General features: G+C 47.8%; 1 protein-coding gene across 1 annotated transcript in view; it reads right to left on the bottom strand.

Moving 5' to 3' along the window:
• Window positions 1-16,633, bottom strand: part of txlnba (taxilin beta a) — a 29,632-nt gene extending 12,999 nt beyond the window's left edge. Inside the window, exons 1-3 of the mRNA XM_067988561.1 lie at window positions 16,549-16,633; window positions 5,469-6,016; window positions 1,879-1,970 (exon numbers count right to left, since the gene is read on the bottom strand). Of these exons, the coding sequence (XP_067844662.1) occupies window positions 1,879-1,970; window positions 5,469-6,000 (624 nt within the window). The 5' untranslated portion in view covers window positions 6,001-6,016; window positions 16,549-16,633. The remainder of the gene's footprint in view (window positions 1-1,878; window positions 1,971-5,468; window positions 6,017-16,548) is intronic.
• Between the last annotated feature and the right edge of the window lie 447 nt (window positions 16,634-17,080).

Below are 17,080 nucleotides of genomic sequence, written 5' to 3'. Positions count from 1 at the left end.
CTGTCACAGGGGCCGACTTTCGGATGAGACATTAAACCGAGGCCCCGTCTGCCCTCTCGGGTGAACATAAAAGATCCCATGGCACTATTTCGAAGAAGAGCAGGAGAGTTCTTCTTGGTGTCCAGGCCCAATATTTATCCCTCAACCAACATCACTTAAAAACAGATTATCTGGTCATATTCAAATTGCTGTTTGTGGGGGCTTGCTGTGCACAAATTGGCTGCCGCCTTTGCTACATTACAACAGTGACTACGCTTCAAAAAGAACTTCATTGGCTGTAAGACACTTTGGGATGTGCTGAGGTCATGAAAGATGCTATATAAATGCAAGTCCTTTATTTTTATTTATGTATTGCCCCCAGCTCCCTTAACTGGTGTTAATTGTATGATTTGTATCAATTGGGGTTAATTGTATTCAGGTGGTGGGTATCGATTGGGGACTCTCTTGTATCCTTTTTTATAGGAGAGCTTAGCTAGGGTGTGGTGTGTGTGTAAGGGGAATCTCTGTGAATAAAGGCTTGGAAGCAACTTAATACCAGGCTCTAGTATTCCCTTCACCACATGGCTATCCAGTTTTAATAACTGGCATCAGTTTGGTTCCTCAGTCCGATTCCTCCGAGACAATGTGTTCAGAAGGAAAGGAGGATCTACAGAGGGCCAGCTCGCGAGGTGAAGTAAGATGACCTCTCTTTGGGAGATGCAGCTGGTGAAGGCTTCCCCCTCCAAATCAAGCTGTGCTAGTGGACTCCCCTATGGTGTCACTACGTTATGTTACGTGACGTTCTGACCAACTCTTACACTGGATGATTTCTCAGAAGCACCCCAATCGCAGCAAGCCGTGCTTTGTGTGGCACTGCATGAAAGAGGTGCCCACGCCAGGGTGGCCAAGAGCCAACCTTGCACGATTGGCCACATTCCTTCAGGCCCTGACACCCCCCCCCCCCCCCTATCTGCCAATGGCCGTGGGGACCTGTCTTTGCAGGGATTAGGTCAACACAGAGGCAGAAGCCCAGCTGTGCCGTCTGCTGCAAGGACGCTTGCGGCTACCACGCAGTACAGGGCTGGCACATGCAGGGAGAGTGACGGCCTGAAAATTGGCTCCACAACCTTGCAGGCACTTTGCAGAGCTGATCTGGGAGGAGGAGTTCCATGTAGTGGCACAGAGGGTGTAGGTTTTAAGAGATATATTAACTTGTTTTCCTCCCCCTGTCCTCCCTAGACTTGCCTGAGTTGGCACCTGTCCCTATGGCAATGAGCTTACGGCAGAGAATTGAATGCTATTAGCACTTGATCTTTCCAGCAGGGTTTGCACTAATTCTAAACCATGTGGAATCAACTTAGGCCTGAAGACAGAACTTGGCCCTACTATTTGGAGGGGGCTGTCATCACAGTTCCTCTCCAGTGTCCTCAGATGGTTGATGGTGCCACTTGCTTCCCTGCTCTTTCACACACAAGCTGCTTATTTAAAAACGCACGGGCACAGGGCCGCCCGATGTAGCACTGAGCCCCACAGATCAGGAAGTTCTGAGGCTCAATCGCTGGGTTAACCAGGTGGGCGTGCCACGATTCACCTCAGGACCCCTGGGCCTAGGAGGGAAAGTGAAGGCCTCAGCCCGGGGGTTCTCAGCTCTTCGTTGCTATCCGGCCGTCCTCGCTGGAAAGCGAGGACGTCGGTCAAGAACAGGATCTGGCTTGGCCGTGAAGCTCCTCACGGTCAAACAGCCCACCGGCACTCGCCGCCCAGAGATGCACGTTAAGAAAGGGCCACTTGGGTGCGGAGCCAAGGGCGGTTTCGTGCTTCTGGAGGTGTTTCCCAGCGAGGAGAGGAGAAGACATAAAGATTAAAAGATAAATCCTATTCAGTTCTGTGTTTACTGACCAATTCAGTGTACTTCATGATCAGGGCATCATGCCTCTCCTCGGGCGTGCTAATTTTACTCAGGTTCTGCATCAATACGGCAACCTCCTTCCCTGTGTTTAAAACAAAAAGGCAACAGGATTGTTAAACCCACAGCAAGGTGACAGTAACAACACATCCAATAGGTGGGGTGATCTGCGGGCTGGCATCAGAAAAGTGACGATGAAAAATGCCAGATGGTCGTTTTAAAAAATAAACACAGGTTCACCAGTGTCCTCCAGGGAAGGGAACCTGCCGCCCTATTATCTGGGCTGGTCTACATGTGACTCCAGTTCCACACTACGTGGTTGACTTTTAATGGCCTCGGGGCAACCAGGGATGGGCAATAAATTTGGCCTTACCAATGCTGCCCACATTCCCGAGAACAAATTAAAAATAAATGGAGCTGGCACTAAAAGAAAGACTTGCATTTATATAGCGCCTTTCACGACCTCAAGACGTCCCAAAGCGCTTTACATCCAACAAAGTACTTTTTTGAAGTGTTGTCACTGTTGTAATGTAGGAAACGTGACAGGCAATTTGTGCACAGCAAGATCCCACAAACAGCAATGTGATAATGACCAGATAATCTGGTTTTTTTTTAGTGATGTCGGTTGAGGGATAAATATTGGCCAGGACACCGGGGAGAACTCCCCTGCTCAATAGTGCTGTGGGATCCTTTACGTCCACCTGAGAAGGTAGATGGGGCCTCAGTTTAACATCTCTTCTGAAAGACAGCTCCTCCAACACTGCAGCACTCCCTCAGTACTGCACTGAAGTGCCTGTTTAGACCATGTGCACAAGTCCCTGGAGTGGAACTCTAAATCCACGACCTCTTGACTCAGAGGCAAGAATGCTACCAACTGAGCCATGGCTGACACTGGGTCAGGAATGTCAGTAATAACTGTTCAGAGCTTCAAAAGTCTCCATACAAACCCTGCCGTCACAGTTAATGTTAGATTCCTCATTAGTCTTAAAGAGCATCAAGTGACAGGAAGTATCAGGATTGATCCTTAAAGGGGCAATGTCTTCATGACAAAGTGTTGGGCAAACTTTTCATCTGGGGAGAGAGAGTCAGGAGAGGCGTGTGTTTTACTCTCCAGTCTGCACCGTGGCCCATGCCCCACAGTCTTCATCCATTGTGCCTCCTCCCTCTGTACTTCTCGTCCTAAACACCTTTGCCGCACCGTCTCTCTCCCCTCCTTCAAAAGTCTCCTCAAAGAATGATGCCAGGGCTTAGAGGGTTAAATTATGAGGCCAGCTTCCATAAACTAGGCATGTGTTCCTTTGAGTTTAGGAGATTGGGGGGGTGATCTGATCGAGGTGTTTAAAATGTTGAAAGGATTCGATAGGGTGGATACGGAGAAACTAAATCCTCTGGTGGGGAGATCAAGAACAAAGGGGACACTGCCTTAAAATTAGAGCCAGGCCGTTTAGGGAGCACTTCTTCACACAAAGGGTAGTGGAAATCTGGAACTCCCTCCCTAAAAGACTGTGGACTCTGAGGGTCAATTGGAGCTTTCGAGACTGAGATCGATAGATTTTTGGAAGGTAAGGGTATCGAGGGATATTGGAGCAAAGGCGGGAAAATGGAGTTGCGCGATGGTGTAATTTAACGAACAGGCTCGAGGGGCTGAATGGCCCACTCCTGTTCCTATGACCCCTTTGACTGTGCCTTCAGTGACCTCCCCTGACTTCTCTCCTGCTCAGTGTTTATAGTTCTGCCTGTAAGCACCGAGGAGCCTTTCGTTTCACGAAGGCTGCCCTGAAAATGTTGTTTTCCTTTGTTAAAACACCGCAATTAAGCGATACAACAATGCATCTTGACATGACTTACGTCAAGTGTTTGCCAAACACCTTTTCATGCAGGCACAACCCCCTTTCAGATGTACCTTTAAAAAAAAAAATTTGAGGTTTCACAGCCATGTACGCACAGAGCTGGAACTCAGTCTGCCTTGGCTCAGCGGGCAGCACTCCCAGCCTGGAGTCAGAAGGACGTGGGTTCACAATCCCACTCCAGAGACTTGAACACATAATCCGGGCTGACACTCCCAGTGCAGTACTGAGGGAGTGCCGCACTGTTGGAGGTGCCGTCTTTCGGACGAGACGTTAAACCAAGGCCCTGTCTGCCCTCTCAGGTGGACGTATAAGATTCCCATAGCACTATTCAAGTTGTTAAACTTTGCTAGCTCTTCAAATTGTGGAAAATAATAAATTGTTTGGAGGTCTCGGCTAAGCTCGAGATAATTAATCACCTTCTGCAGAGAATCTTTCTCTCTTGATGAATTGAATTCCAGGATTTATCTACCTTAGCTAATAGTCTTTGGGGAGTCTCACGTAGAATGCCTGTGTAGGATCCAGATAAAATTCCTTGATTTGAACATTCCAGGCTAATAAATATACCTGAACAGTTACTCGGGCGTTGTTTTTTTTATTCGTTCATGGGATGTGGGCGTCGCTGGCAAGGCCGGCATTTATTGCCCATCCCGAATTGCCCTTGAGAAGGTGGAGCTGCCAATCACAACAATATACCCAGACAAATCATGTTTGTGTTTGAATTGTGTGGCTGGGCTCCTCCCTCAGGCAAACTGAGGTTCAAAACACTGTGTCGAGTTAAACCGGTACATGATTTCTGGGCGTGTTGCTGGTTTTTAACCCCTTGTGTAGTGTGGCTGAATTCACAGGAGCAGCTACTGGGCTAAAACACAGTCGGAAATGCTTCATTTTTGTCACAGTAGCTTCAGACTAGCAAAAGGCAAATTTAGAACAATTATCAGGAAGTTCTTCACACAAAAGGGGTAATTTTGACTCGGTGCGGTAGTGTAAAACGAGTGGTGGTGAATTGGCAGTCCTTCTTACATCTGCCCTCATTTTCATTTCCATTAACTTCAAAGGTCTACCTCAAGGAGTGGTCAAGATGTTGAATGGACGTCTAAGTGGGGCAGTGGAGGCTAAAAACCTTGGGAATCATTGAAGAAACAGCCGGAAGCTGCGATGGGGGAAAAGTAGGGTCTTTATGAATGAACTAGATGGACCGAATGGTCTCCGTCATCTGCACGAGTCTTGTGAGGCAAGAGAAACCCAGAACATTACTTCAGAATAAGTCAGCGGGACATTAGTTTACAGTAAATTTACAACAGGGAGAATTTTGTTACACAAGTGGATGTCTGGGACAAATTTCCACTAGATACCTGAAAAGGAAAAATTTGCAGGGCTACGGGGAAAGAGCAGGGGAGCGGGACTAATTGGATAGCTCTTTCAAAGAGCCAGCACAGGCAGGACAGGCCGAATGGCCTCCTGCTGCGCTGTGTGATTCTATAAGGAGTTTGCAAAGTTTTACAACAGTGAAAATATCAAGCAAAAATATTCGGGCCGTTGAAAGTGCAGTTGGACGTTGTAGTGGGAGAGCTTGAGTATTACAGGGTCAGGGTTCAATGGGATGATTGGCCATTTAATGCCTTAAACTTTTCTCAGAGCTGGAACACTCTATATGGCTGTTCGATGTCCAATGCTGCCTGAATTTCCCCGGAATATGTTCATCAAGTTGACATGAGAAGTTAAATTGTACTCACCCAGTCCTTTCAGTTTCTTCTTGTCCAGTTTCTGTTCCTTACCCATCTCCTTGTTTGCTTCTGGAACATCACCAACCACTGTGGGCCCCGGCTGCCGCTCTTTCTCGGCCTCCCCGCTGCAGTCCTCTGATTCCACATCTCCGTTGTTCAGGACCTCACTTCTCTCCGCGTCTCCTTCAGCCTCCTTACCTGCTTGGCTGTCCTCAGAGGCGTAGGTTTTGATAATGTCCTCCAGCTGCCTGTCCAGTTCCTCTGAAATGTCAGGGATGGTCACAGGGGCCTGGACAGGAGCTGCCTCCTTCGGTTTTAGAGAAGCCGTCTTCACCGGTGCCTGATCGGGCGCAACGGCAGCTTTTGGCTCCATCTCTGGCTGTTTTGGCGGTGCTGGGGAGATTTCGGCAGGACTGTCTGCCCCCTGCTTCTCCAGTTGGTCGGGGCTGGGTGCCGAGGCCGGAGATTGGACAGGCTTCTGTGTTCCAATTCCACTGGTAGGGACTTGAGTGTTATTATTGACAGTATCCTGGCACTCCATAGTTGATTAATAATGCCTAAATGAGAAACGACAACAGGAATGGCATATCCTCAGACAACTTACGCAGAAAATAGTGACTCACATAATGTCAAAACTTTTCTGAGATACTTTTTAATGTTTGTTTTCATCTCTTCCTAAGGACAAGCAATGTTCCTCGGCCAAAATGGATCCTGTTCTCAGGCCTCCGTCAATCGCACTCTTGAACCGGTAGCTGGGAGATGAAGGGCGGCCTAGGGTGGTTCCCCTCCAATTTTCCCTTTCATTGTTGACCAAGATGGCATCCAAGGCTAGCAGCCCCTCAGTGAGCTCCTCTCCTCTGCAACTCTATCATGACATGCGGTAAGTGTAATGGGCTTGGGAGGAACAGGTGACTTTGGACCTATGGTTCCCAAAGCTCTCCACCACTGGGGGTTTTCCTCACCTCATGTCTGGGTCTGTTGTAGACTAATTGATGGAGATTGATTGCTATGATTAGTCAACAACTCCATTATCGTTGTATCATGCGACTACCAGGAAGGTAGAGGGCGAACTAGATGGAGCTTGGTCCGTTTTTGTCATGCAGTTCCTACATTCTATCCTTGGTCCTTTCTCCCCCAATCTCCAGCCTCCCACTGTTTAAGATCCCCTGGTTCTAATAGTGGGTACATTTTAGCCCAAACTACAAGTTTAAAACTACCTGTGCCGATCCCACTGCCCATCCCATGACCCTGCTTCTTCTGTGTTTTCACTGTGTTGTCTTCAATGGCTGGAACTCTGCTCAAATTTTGATTTCCCGCACTCCCGGAGTCCTCCGCCATCAGGACTACGCTGCTGTACTGGACTCCACCGCAAGACTCTGCTCCGCTACTCAGTCCCTTCAAGTTTTACGGTAACTTTTTCCAGCCTGCAGTCCATTCCCACCCCCCACCCCCAGTTTCTCAACGAGAGGTCCTCACTCCTTTTTTTTCCCCTCGACCTCTGCGCTGATCGACTCCTCATCCTTGGTGAGTTCAACCTCCATTTCAACTCACTTTGCCCTCTCTCCTCTGAGTTCATGGCCCTCCTGTCCACTCTTAACTTCTCCCTCCATATAAACTCTCCATGCCACTCCCTTGACCCTGCCATCTCACATGGCCTCTCTATTCCCATCGTCTCAATCACTGACAAGGCCATCACTGATCACTTCCTTGTGTCACTCGCCTCTTCCCTCTTCCAAATCCACTTCCTTCTGCCTCTGCCCCTGGAAATACTCTCCTCCAAGTCGCTTACAACAGCACTTTCAAACTCTCAACTGTCTAGCCTTTTGCCCTCTATTTTCCACGATACATCTGCAGCTGTCGACCTGCTCATTCACTCCCTCACCTTCACATTTGATGTTCTTAACCCCCCCCCCCCCCCAAGTAAAAACCTTATTCTCTCTCACCCTGGTCATTCCCCGGTACAGCCCCCATCTTCACTCCCTTAAGCCCAAGGGGCACAGATTTGAATGTCTATGGTGCACAGCTGGTTTTGCTATTCAGCCTGGTGAGGACGGTAAACATCACATCTGGTTTAGCCATTCAGCACCAGATCTGGCTGGACCACTTCAAGCTCTACCAGGCATGGCTCTCCTCTGCCAAAACTGCTCACTCTTCCAGGATTATCCTGGAATGCAAAGGTAAACCCCAGGCTTCTTTTTTCCACTACCGACTGGCTTCTTAAACTCCTCTTCTCTGCCCCCTCCACCCTCACCTCCAGCAATAAGTGCGAGGAGCTCATGGACGAAGATTGAGACCATCCGTTCAGCTGCCTCTGCCACATCTCCTCACGGCAGCATAGCTGAGATAGGGAACTCTTCAGAGTGGGGTATGAATTTATTTACCATCATACCAAGGTACTGCTCATGGGTATTCTGATGTTCTACTCCAATTCACTAGCAACCCAGATTTCTCACTTCTATCCGTTCCAGAACCCCTATCGACATCCAAATGGATTGTCAATCTCAGGACCCTTAATAACGTAATGAAGCAAGGGAATGAAGAAATGCAGCTTAGCCTGTTCCTTCAATAATGGTCTCCTCCATTTCAGGAATCCCTCCAATCTTGTCCTTTGAATGAAATGTTAAACTGAGGTCCCGTCTGCCTGTTCATGGGGAGGGAAAAGGTTCTTTGCGCTATTTGAACAAGGAGTTGTCCTAGACTGCTGGCTAACATACCTCCCTCAACTATCGCCGACAAAAACAAGTAGATGAACTGGTGATTTATCTCAGTACAGATACACAATGACTGCCACCTGTTCCTGCATAACAACAGTCACTGCACTTCAGAAGTAATTCAATATTTGAGGGCTTTGAGTTTTGATGTAGTAAGGCACTATATGGAAGCAAGAATTTGTTTTTTTTAAACTTATTGACCAGAATTCGTAACTTCCTCCATTCCAAGAGTATTAACTTCCTTGGGGCCTTAGCTTGATTCACCCTGGAACTCCAAGCTCCCTCCATCCCGTGATTTGTACCTTCATCCCTTCTCCAGACTTCTAGTTCACTCCCTTTCCCAGATTTTTAATTCCCTCCATCCCAGGACCTCCACCACTCTCCTCCCAAGACTATTAGATCCTCCTTCTCCAAACTTCTTGTAACTCAGGCCTCCCAATTCCCTCCATTAAACCCAAGATTGGCCGTACGCTGGCCAGCAGCGAGGGGCCTCGTTAGCTAACAAACAGTCCTCACGATAAGTTAAAGCCGGCTATCGTGCAAGTAGGAAAAACATCTATTTTTGAAATTCTATTCGAACGACGAAATGGAAGAAAGCAAATGGATACTTGGAGCTGGAGCTGGATGTGGGAGGCGAGCTGCGTGAGTGTGAGCGTGCGCGAGTGTGAGCGCGCGTGCGTGTGCAGTGAGCTACTGTACACAAGGATTCCCCTTTAAGACAGATACCGCTTGACAACATACGCTGTGGTTTAATTATAGCTCTTTTCTTCACAGAGGGGATAAGCTGACCAGCGTGCAGCAGCTGCTCGGTAGCTAGAGGTTATTTGGAGCATTTCTAAATAGGGCCATGTTGACCAGCACTTTTCAGGAGTCACAAACCCAGCTGGAAAAACAAAGCAATCCTCTCTGCTCATGACCAAACACCGCAGCACAATGAACCTTTGCGTCAGTGAAATTGCGCCACGGCCTCAGAATTCCGCCGGAGACCGGAGCTTCCGAATGGTGGACCGTTATAGATTCCTCTTTCTGCTAATTTGGCGGAGGTGTTAACTCGCTCAAAATGGAGAGGTGTTCTGACACATCGCGCAGCCTCTCCTCCCCGATCCGCCGCATAGTCCCTTCTCCCCGATGCCCGCTCTGTCCCTCCTCAATCATCTCAACCCCAGGACACTGCTGCAGGGGTTCCTCAGGGCAGTGTCCGAGGCCCAACTATCTTCAGCTGCTTCATCAATGTCCTTTCCTTCATCATTAGGTCAGAAGTGGGGCTGTTCGCTGATGATTGCACAGTGTTCAGCTCCATTCTCAACCCCTCTGATAATGAAGCAGTCCACGCAGCAAGATCTGGACAACATCCATACGGACATAGGAACAGGAGTAGGCCATTCAGCCCCTCATGCCTGCTCCGCCATTTGATTAGATCATGGCTGATCTGTGATCTAACTCCATATACCTGCCTTTGGCCCATATCCCTTAATACCTTTGATTGCCAAAAAGCTTCTATCCAGGTTTGGGTTAACAAGTGACAAGTAACATTCGTTCCACACAAGTGCCAGGCAATGACCATCTCCAATAAGGGAGCGCCTCACCGCCTCCTCTGGACATTCAATGGCATTACCATCACCGAATCCCCCACCATCAACATCCTGAGGGGTCACCATTGACTAGAAGCTAAACTGGACCAGCCATATAAATACTGTGGCTACAAGAGCAGGTCAGAGGGTGGGTATTCTGTTGCGAGTGACTCACCTCCTGACTCCCCAAAGTCTCTCCACCACCTACAAGGCACAAGTCAGGAGTGTGATGGAATACTCTCCACTTGCCTGGATGGGAACAGCTCCAACAACGCTCAAGAAGATCGACACCATCCAGAACAAAACAGTCCGTTTGATTGGCACCTCAACTACCGGCTTAAACATCCACTCCCTCCACCACCGGTGCACCGTGGCTGCAGAGTGTACCATCCACAGGATGCACTGCAGCAACTCGCCAAGGCTTCTTCGACAGCATCTCCCAAACCCGCGACCTCTACCATCTAGAAGGACAAGGGCAGCAGGCACATGGGAACAACGCCATCTGCACGTTCCCCTCCAAGTCACACACCATCCCGACTTGGAAATATATCGCTGTTCCTTCATCGTTGCTGGGTCAAAATCCTGGAACTCCCTTCCTAACATCACTGTGGGAGAACCGTCACCACACGGACTGCAACGGTTCAAGGAGAAGGCGGCTCACCACCACCTTCTCAAGGGCAATTAGGGATGGGCAATATGTGAAAATGTGCTTTAACAACACTACATCCTCATGATGGTTAGAAGTGGATCCCACAATGGTAGAAACAATAACAAGCTGAGACCGAATCTCAGTTCGCAGGGTTCCTCCCAAGCTGGAGTCGAGATTTCTGACACAGGAACGCTAGAATTAAATTATTGCCTTGTAACTCGCTGCTGGTTATCCACTCCAATGAAAAAGAATCTTAAATTGGCATTTTGATGAATATTGGGCCATCCTTAGATATATCGTCAGGAATGTTGAAGATAGGAGTGAGCAAAGAGACCATCCAGATCACCTAACCTGCCCCCATTACTTGCGTCCAAATTGAGGCCCCCATCCCTCACGAGTAGATCATTTTCACCGACCTCCACCTTTGGTACCAAGTTCATATCCCACTACTCCATTGTGATTTAAGAAGGGCTCAAATATCACTAGAAATTGGCAAGTTCGGAGCAAGAAGGGGTCGTCAGGTGGAACTTTGACACCCAGAGGGCAGTAGAGTTACCAGGGAAGGACTTGGAAGTGGACAAAATTGATGGGTTCATGGGTCAATTAGATGGGTTTTTCGGAGAGAAAGGATTGAGGGACGTGGGGAGAAGACCGTTAGATGGGATAGAGATCGATCAAAAAAGCTTATTGGACCTAATGGTCTTTTCCTATTACTGGGAATTCACGTGTTCTCAATCTGCTCCGCTTCGAACACTTTATCCATGTAAATGAGGTTATCTTTCTGGTTAGAAAAAGATGGCAGAGTTTCAGCAAGATTCCCTAGTTAGGGTAGTCATAGAATCATAGAGCGCAGAAGGAGGCCATTCAGACCATCGTGCCTGTGCTGGCTCTTTGAAAGAGCTATCCAATTAGTCCCACTCCCCTGCTCTTTCCCCATAGCCCTGTAAATGTGTACACAGGATCTGTTATTCCTCCCTAACAAGGGGGTGAAATTAAACCCGACATCACTGCAGTTCAAATCATGTGATCCTTCAGCTATTAATTATTGTTAGACATTTAAAAAAAATGAAATAAAAATGTTCTTTTTTACTTTTTCTTTCTGTCCATTTTATCTCTCTCTCTTAATCTATTCTTCCTTCCCCTCTATTTCGCTTTCTGAACCTGATTTAATATTGAACTCACTATTCCTACTTACACTTCCTGGTTCAGACTCTTGAGCTGTTCATTAATGATTCTTCAATCTGACTGGTTAAGGAGATACACAGTTGCTTGCCCTGTTCACACAGGTCCCGGATGCCCTGTAGAGGGCTCCACGCTGAATGGATCTCAAACTTACAGGAATTTGCCGTGCAAAAAGCTAATAGGAAGTCTATGGGCAAATGCAAGTCTAACGAATGGCTGGCATTGTTCGTTTGCCGGTCACAGCAAAATCCGGCCCAATGGAATGGAATCAAATTAAGCAGCTAGTCCAACTGGCTTCAGTGACCCTGGGTTAGACAGAGGGGGAGAACCATCCCACTTCCTATCACTCAGCAGTAATACCTGCTGAAAAGTGTGTGAGTGTGTGTGTGTGTGTGTGTGTGTGCGGTTGTGTCTGTGTGTGCGGTTGTGTCTGTGTGGGTGTGCGAGTGTCTGTGTGTGTGCGGTTGTGTCTGTGTGTGTGCGGTTGTGTCTGTGTGGGTGTGCGTGTGTGTGTGTGTGTGGTTGTGTCTGTGTGTGTGCGGTTGTGTCTGTGTGTGCGGTTGTGTCTGTGTGGGTGTGCGAGTGTCTGTGTGTGTGCGGTTGTGTCTGTGTGTGTGCGGTTGTGTCTGTGTGGGTGTGCGTGTGTGTGTGTGTGTGTGTGCGGTTGTGTCTGTGTGTGTGCGGTTGTGTCTGTGTGTGTGCGGTTGTGTCTGTGTGGGTGTGCGAGTGGGTGTGTGGGTGTGGTTGTGTCTGTGTGGGTGTGTGTGTGTGTGTGTGTGGTTGTGTCTGTGCGAGTGTGTGGGTGTGTGTGTGTGTGTGTGGGTGTGGTTGTGTCTGTGCGAGTGTGTGTGTGTGTGTGTGGATGGGGGTCGAGTGCGGGATTGACCTGAACTGTGATGGCCCGCGCCCAGTCATACTGTCAGCACTCGATGCCTAGACTCAAAAATGATGAGGAATGGCCATTTGGGAAGTGGCCTCAGGGCTCCAACATGAGTCGGACCTTCAGGAAAGGAGGGACTATGATAGGCAAAAAAAAAGACCCCAAATTATAAACCTTCTCAAAATTACTTAGATGCAGGGTTGCCAACTCTGGTTGGATGTATTTCTGGAGGTTTCATCACATGACCTCCTGCCCCATCAAACAGCCTTTCTCCCCTCCTTCTCCAATATCTTTGTAACTAAGAATCAAAAGATGTTCAAAGAAAATTTTTAAAAACACACAATTTTTAACGCCCCAATGATTTTATCCCGGAGTTGTTTGCAGAGAGATTATCCTTTCATTCCTGGAGGGTTGGCAACCCTAGTTAGGTGTCAGCTTGGCTCAGTTGGTGGCACTCTTGCCTCTGAATCAGAAGATTGTGGTTCAAACTCCACTCCAAGAATATCCTTCCTTACGTAAGGAAGGATATATTTGCTTTGGAGGCAGTGCAACGAAGGTTCACAAATTGATTCTTGGGATGGGAGGGTTGTCCTATGAGGAGAGATTGAGTAGAATGGGCCTATACTCTCTGAAGTTTAGAAGAATGAGAGATGATCCCATTGAAATATATAAGATTCTGAAAGGGCTTGACAGGGTAGATGTTGAGATGCTATTTCCGCTGGCCGGAGAGTCTAGAACTAGGGGGCATAGTTGCAGGATAAAGGGTCGGCCATTTAGGACTGAGATCAGGAGAAACTTTTTCACTCAGAGGGTTGCGAATCTTTGGAATTCTCCACCCCAGAGGGCTGTGGATGCTCAGTCGCTGAGTATATTCAAGACTGAGATCGATAGATTTTTGGACTCTAAGGGAATCAAGGGATATGGGGATCGGGCGGGAAAGTGGAGTTGAGGTCGAAGATCAGCCATGATCTTATTGAATGGCGGAGCAGGCTCGAGGGGCCGTATGGCCTAGCCCTGCTCCTATTTCTTATGTTCTCATGTTCCACTAGAGCACATGATCCAGGATGAAGCTCTGGTGATGTACCCAGGCCCGGTGTATCTGTTCCAGTGGTTCAGGTGGAAGTTGAAGATCCCATTACACTTTATGAAGAGTTCTCCTGGTGTCCTGACCAACATTCCTCCCGTAAAACGTTTTTTTTTTAGGTGGTGTTTGTTAACTGTTCGTTCATCACATTGGCACTTCTTGGGATCTTGCTGTGTGGAAAATGGCCGGCTTCTTTTGCCTACATCACAACAATCGCCATGCTTCATGGTAATTCATTGTATGTGAAGCGCTCTGGGAACTTTCTGAGAGATGTGATAAGGGGCTATAAAAACGCAAGTTCTATCTTTGAAGTTAAGGTCATACAATTCAATCACGGAGACTGTGTCTGTCACTGTCTCCATGACTACCAGAGTGTCAGGGGGAAAAACAATGATGAAAAAATAGAATAAAACTGCTTCACAAATTCCACCTGTGTATTTTACATAGAATACTGCTTAAATAAAACATCTTAAGACATAACTGGGTTTTTCCCATCTCTATTTTCCCCCAAAATTTGTTGGGCTGTTTCTGGGCCGATTCAGGGCCCCTCAAAGGCTGAAAGCTGCCGACTCAGTTTCACAGCTACCAGTGACCCACTTGTAAAACCTAGACAGCAGCATCTTCAATGCAAGACGATTTCGGGCCCAAAAACGGGTGACGCTCCACAAGCGCGGGGCACTCCAGGCACCTCAGGCACAAAGCCTCACCTGGAATTGGGCCTCAGGCCTCGTTATAATAATCTGCCCGTCGTGCCTGCAGAGGCGGCTTGCCCGATTGCAGCATCCGATTTGGGGGGGGGGGGGCCGGGGAGAAGAAGAACCGGAAGGGGGGCGACTGTGGGCTGGCAGCAGACTTGAGGAGCGCTGTGCAGGCAGGAGGAGCACTCCTGAGGTGGGTAAGTGAAAATGCCAACTTACTTTTTGGTGATGACTGCCTGTTAGGCCACAGTAGTCCCACCGAAACACGAGTGGAGCAGCCAGCTCAGCTCAGTGCTCACCAATTTTGCTGAGGGGGTCCTTAAACAGATGTTAGGCCCCCCCCCCCATTAACACAAGCAAAGGCCCTAAGGCCTGTTTAAGGCGGCCCCTGAAAATCATCCGAGGACAATGTGTCGTTGGGAGGTATTTCAGGTGGCCGTGGGAAGTAGGGGATAGCCCCGCAAAATTGGACTCGTTTACCCTCTTTTCCACCTGGAAAACGAGCTCAATAAGGAGCAATCTCCAGCCCCAACTTCCCACTTTACTTAGTTTCCCTGCTTAATTCAAATTATTGGATAATTCACATTTTAATGAGGCAGTTGTGCTGTTTAGAGTGAAAAGTGCCTCATTTATTGGAAGAAAGAAAGAACTTGCATTTATATAGCGCCTTTAATGTAGTAAAACATCCCCAAGGTGCTTCGCAGGAGCGATTATCAAACAAAATTTGACACCGAGCCACATAAGGAGATATTAGGACAGGAGACCAAAAGCTTGGTCAAAGAGGTAGGTTTTAAGGAGCGTCTTAAAGGAGGAGAGAGAGGTGGAGAGGTTTAAAGAGGGAATTCCAGAGCTTAGGGCTGAGACAGCTCATATAGCACCTTTCATGACTTCAGAATGTACCCAATACGCTCATATCAAGGTCCCCCAAACAACAATGAGATAAATGGCCCATTAATTTGTTTTAATGATGTTGGTTGAGGGATACATGTTGGCCAGGGCACTGGGAGAACTCCCTGTTCTTCTTTGAATAGTGCCATGGGGTCTTTTACATCCACCTGAGGTCCTCAGTTTAACATCTCATCCAAACGGCAACACTCCCTCAGTACTGCACTGAAGTGTCGGCCTAGATTATGAGATCATCAACAACAACAACAGCTTGCATTTATATAGCGCCTTTAACGTAATAAAACATCCCAAGGCGCTTCACAGGTGCATAATCAGACAAAAATTGACACCGAGCTACATAAGGAGACATGAGGACCGAAGACTAAAAGCTTGGTCAAAGAAGTAGGTTTTAAGGGGGGTCTTAAAAGGAGGAAAGAGAGATGGAGAGTTGGAGAGGTTTGGGGAGGGAACTCCAGAGCTTAGGGCCCGGGCAGCTGAAGGCACGGCCGCCAATGGTGGGGCGAAGAAAATTGGCGATGCGCAAGAGGCCAGAATTGGAGGAGCGCAGAGATCTTGGCAGGTTGTAGGGCTGGAGGAGGTTACAGAGATAGGGAGGAGCGAGGCCATGTAGGGATTTGAACATGAGGGTGGACCTCCATGAATGAGTCAGCGATTCCCCCACACAGAGGGACCCAGAGCTCTATTACTGTCGAGGGGAACAATCGGATTCTGTGTACGAGTCAAATGGTCAGATATGTCATCGCAGCTGCCCGAGGAAGTCTCTGAGCTCCTTATTTTAGTCTGGATGACAAGGCACTGTTAAAATAATCAAAGGCGTCACTTTCCCCACCAATCATGTCCTTAAAAATAGAAATTAAAGCTTCCTTCTGTTTGGGATACACTTTATATTATCTCACTGGAAAGTTTTTGTTGCATTCTCAATTTCCCTCTCTTTCACTCTAAAGCCTGATTAATCACTGGTCCTCCTCATCTCAGTCCTAAAAGTTTAACTCCGAGATATTGTCTGCTCGACACCTAAATGACAATCCCGGACAGGATTCCTCTTGTTAAAACCGACTTCAAAGGGCTTAATTATCACTTAATATGATTTTGTCTCTCTCTCTCTCTCCCTCCCCGCCCCCCTCCAAAAACTCCAAAACAACGAGTGATTTCATATCCTTGTGATGAAGGAATATAATTAAATGAGGTTTAAATTTCTCCCATAGCACTTACTAATGATACTGAGACAGAAACTGAGCCATGAAAATCAACACACTCTTCTCCCACTCTCCCCCCACACAGAAAGTCCTGTCAATTTCAGAGACGAGCTGGGATAAAGAGATTTTTTTTAAGAAGTGAAACTGTTAAATAATCCTCCCCAACCCCCCCAACACCCCACAACAGATTAAGAGGTTCATTGTAAACTCACCTCTGCCTGGGTTGCGGATTGCTGTGAAAGTGAGTCCCAGGCGCTGTCTGGAGTGACAGGACAGCTGGGTGAGACTGACCAGAACAGCTCCCAGCTAAAAATAAACCAGTCAACAGTGAACGAGTGGGGAATGGACTTGGGGTTATACTAGTCCTGGGAGATTACCTGGGACTCCTGGGTGGCTCAACTAAACCCCAGGGGGCACTCGATTTTGTTTCTTTTTTGCAATGCTAAGCAGAGTGGGTCGATGAGATGGCGTTAACTAACTAAATTAATCCGTGAGGTTACAGAGGCAGTTCCGTTATACTTAAGAAAAGACATACTTGCTCTCGAGGCAGTACAAAGAAGGCTCACTCGGTTAATCCCGGGGATGAGGGGGCGGACATATGAGGAGAAGTTGAGTAGATTGGGACTCTACTCATTGGAGTTCAGAAGAATGAGAGGCGATCTTATTGAAACATATAAGATTGTGAAGAGGCTTGATCGGGTGGATGCGGTAAGGATGTTCCCAAGGATGGGTGAAACTAGAACT

Source organism: Heptranchias perlo, chromosome 8, assembly GCF_035084215.1.
Source record: "Heptranchias perlo isolate sHepPer1 chromosome 8, sHepPer1.hap1, whole genome shotgun sequence".
Classification (NCBI taxonomy): domain Eukaryota; kingdom Metazoa; phylum Chordata; class Chondrichthyes; order Hexanchiformes; family Hexanchidae; genus Heptranchias; species Heptranchias perlo.
This window is presented reverse-complemented; position numbering and strand designations above follow the sequence as displayed.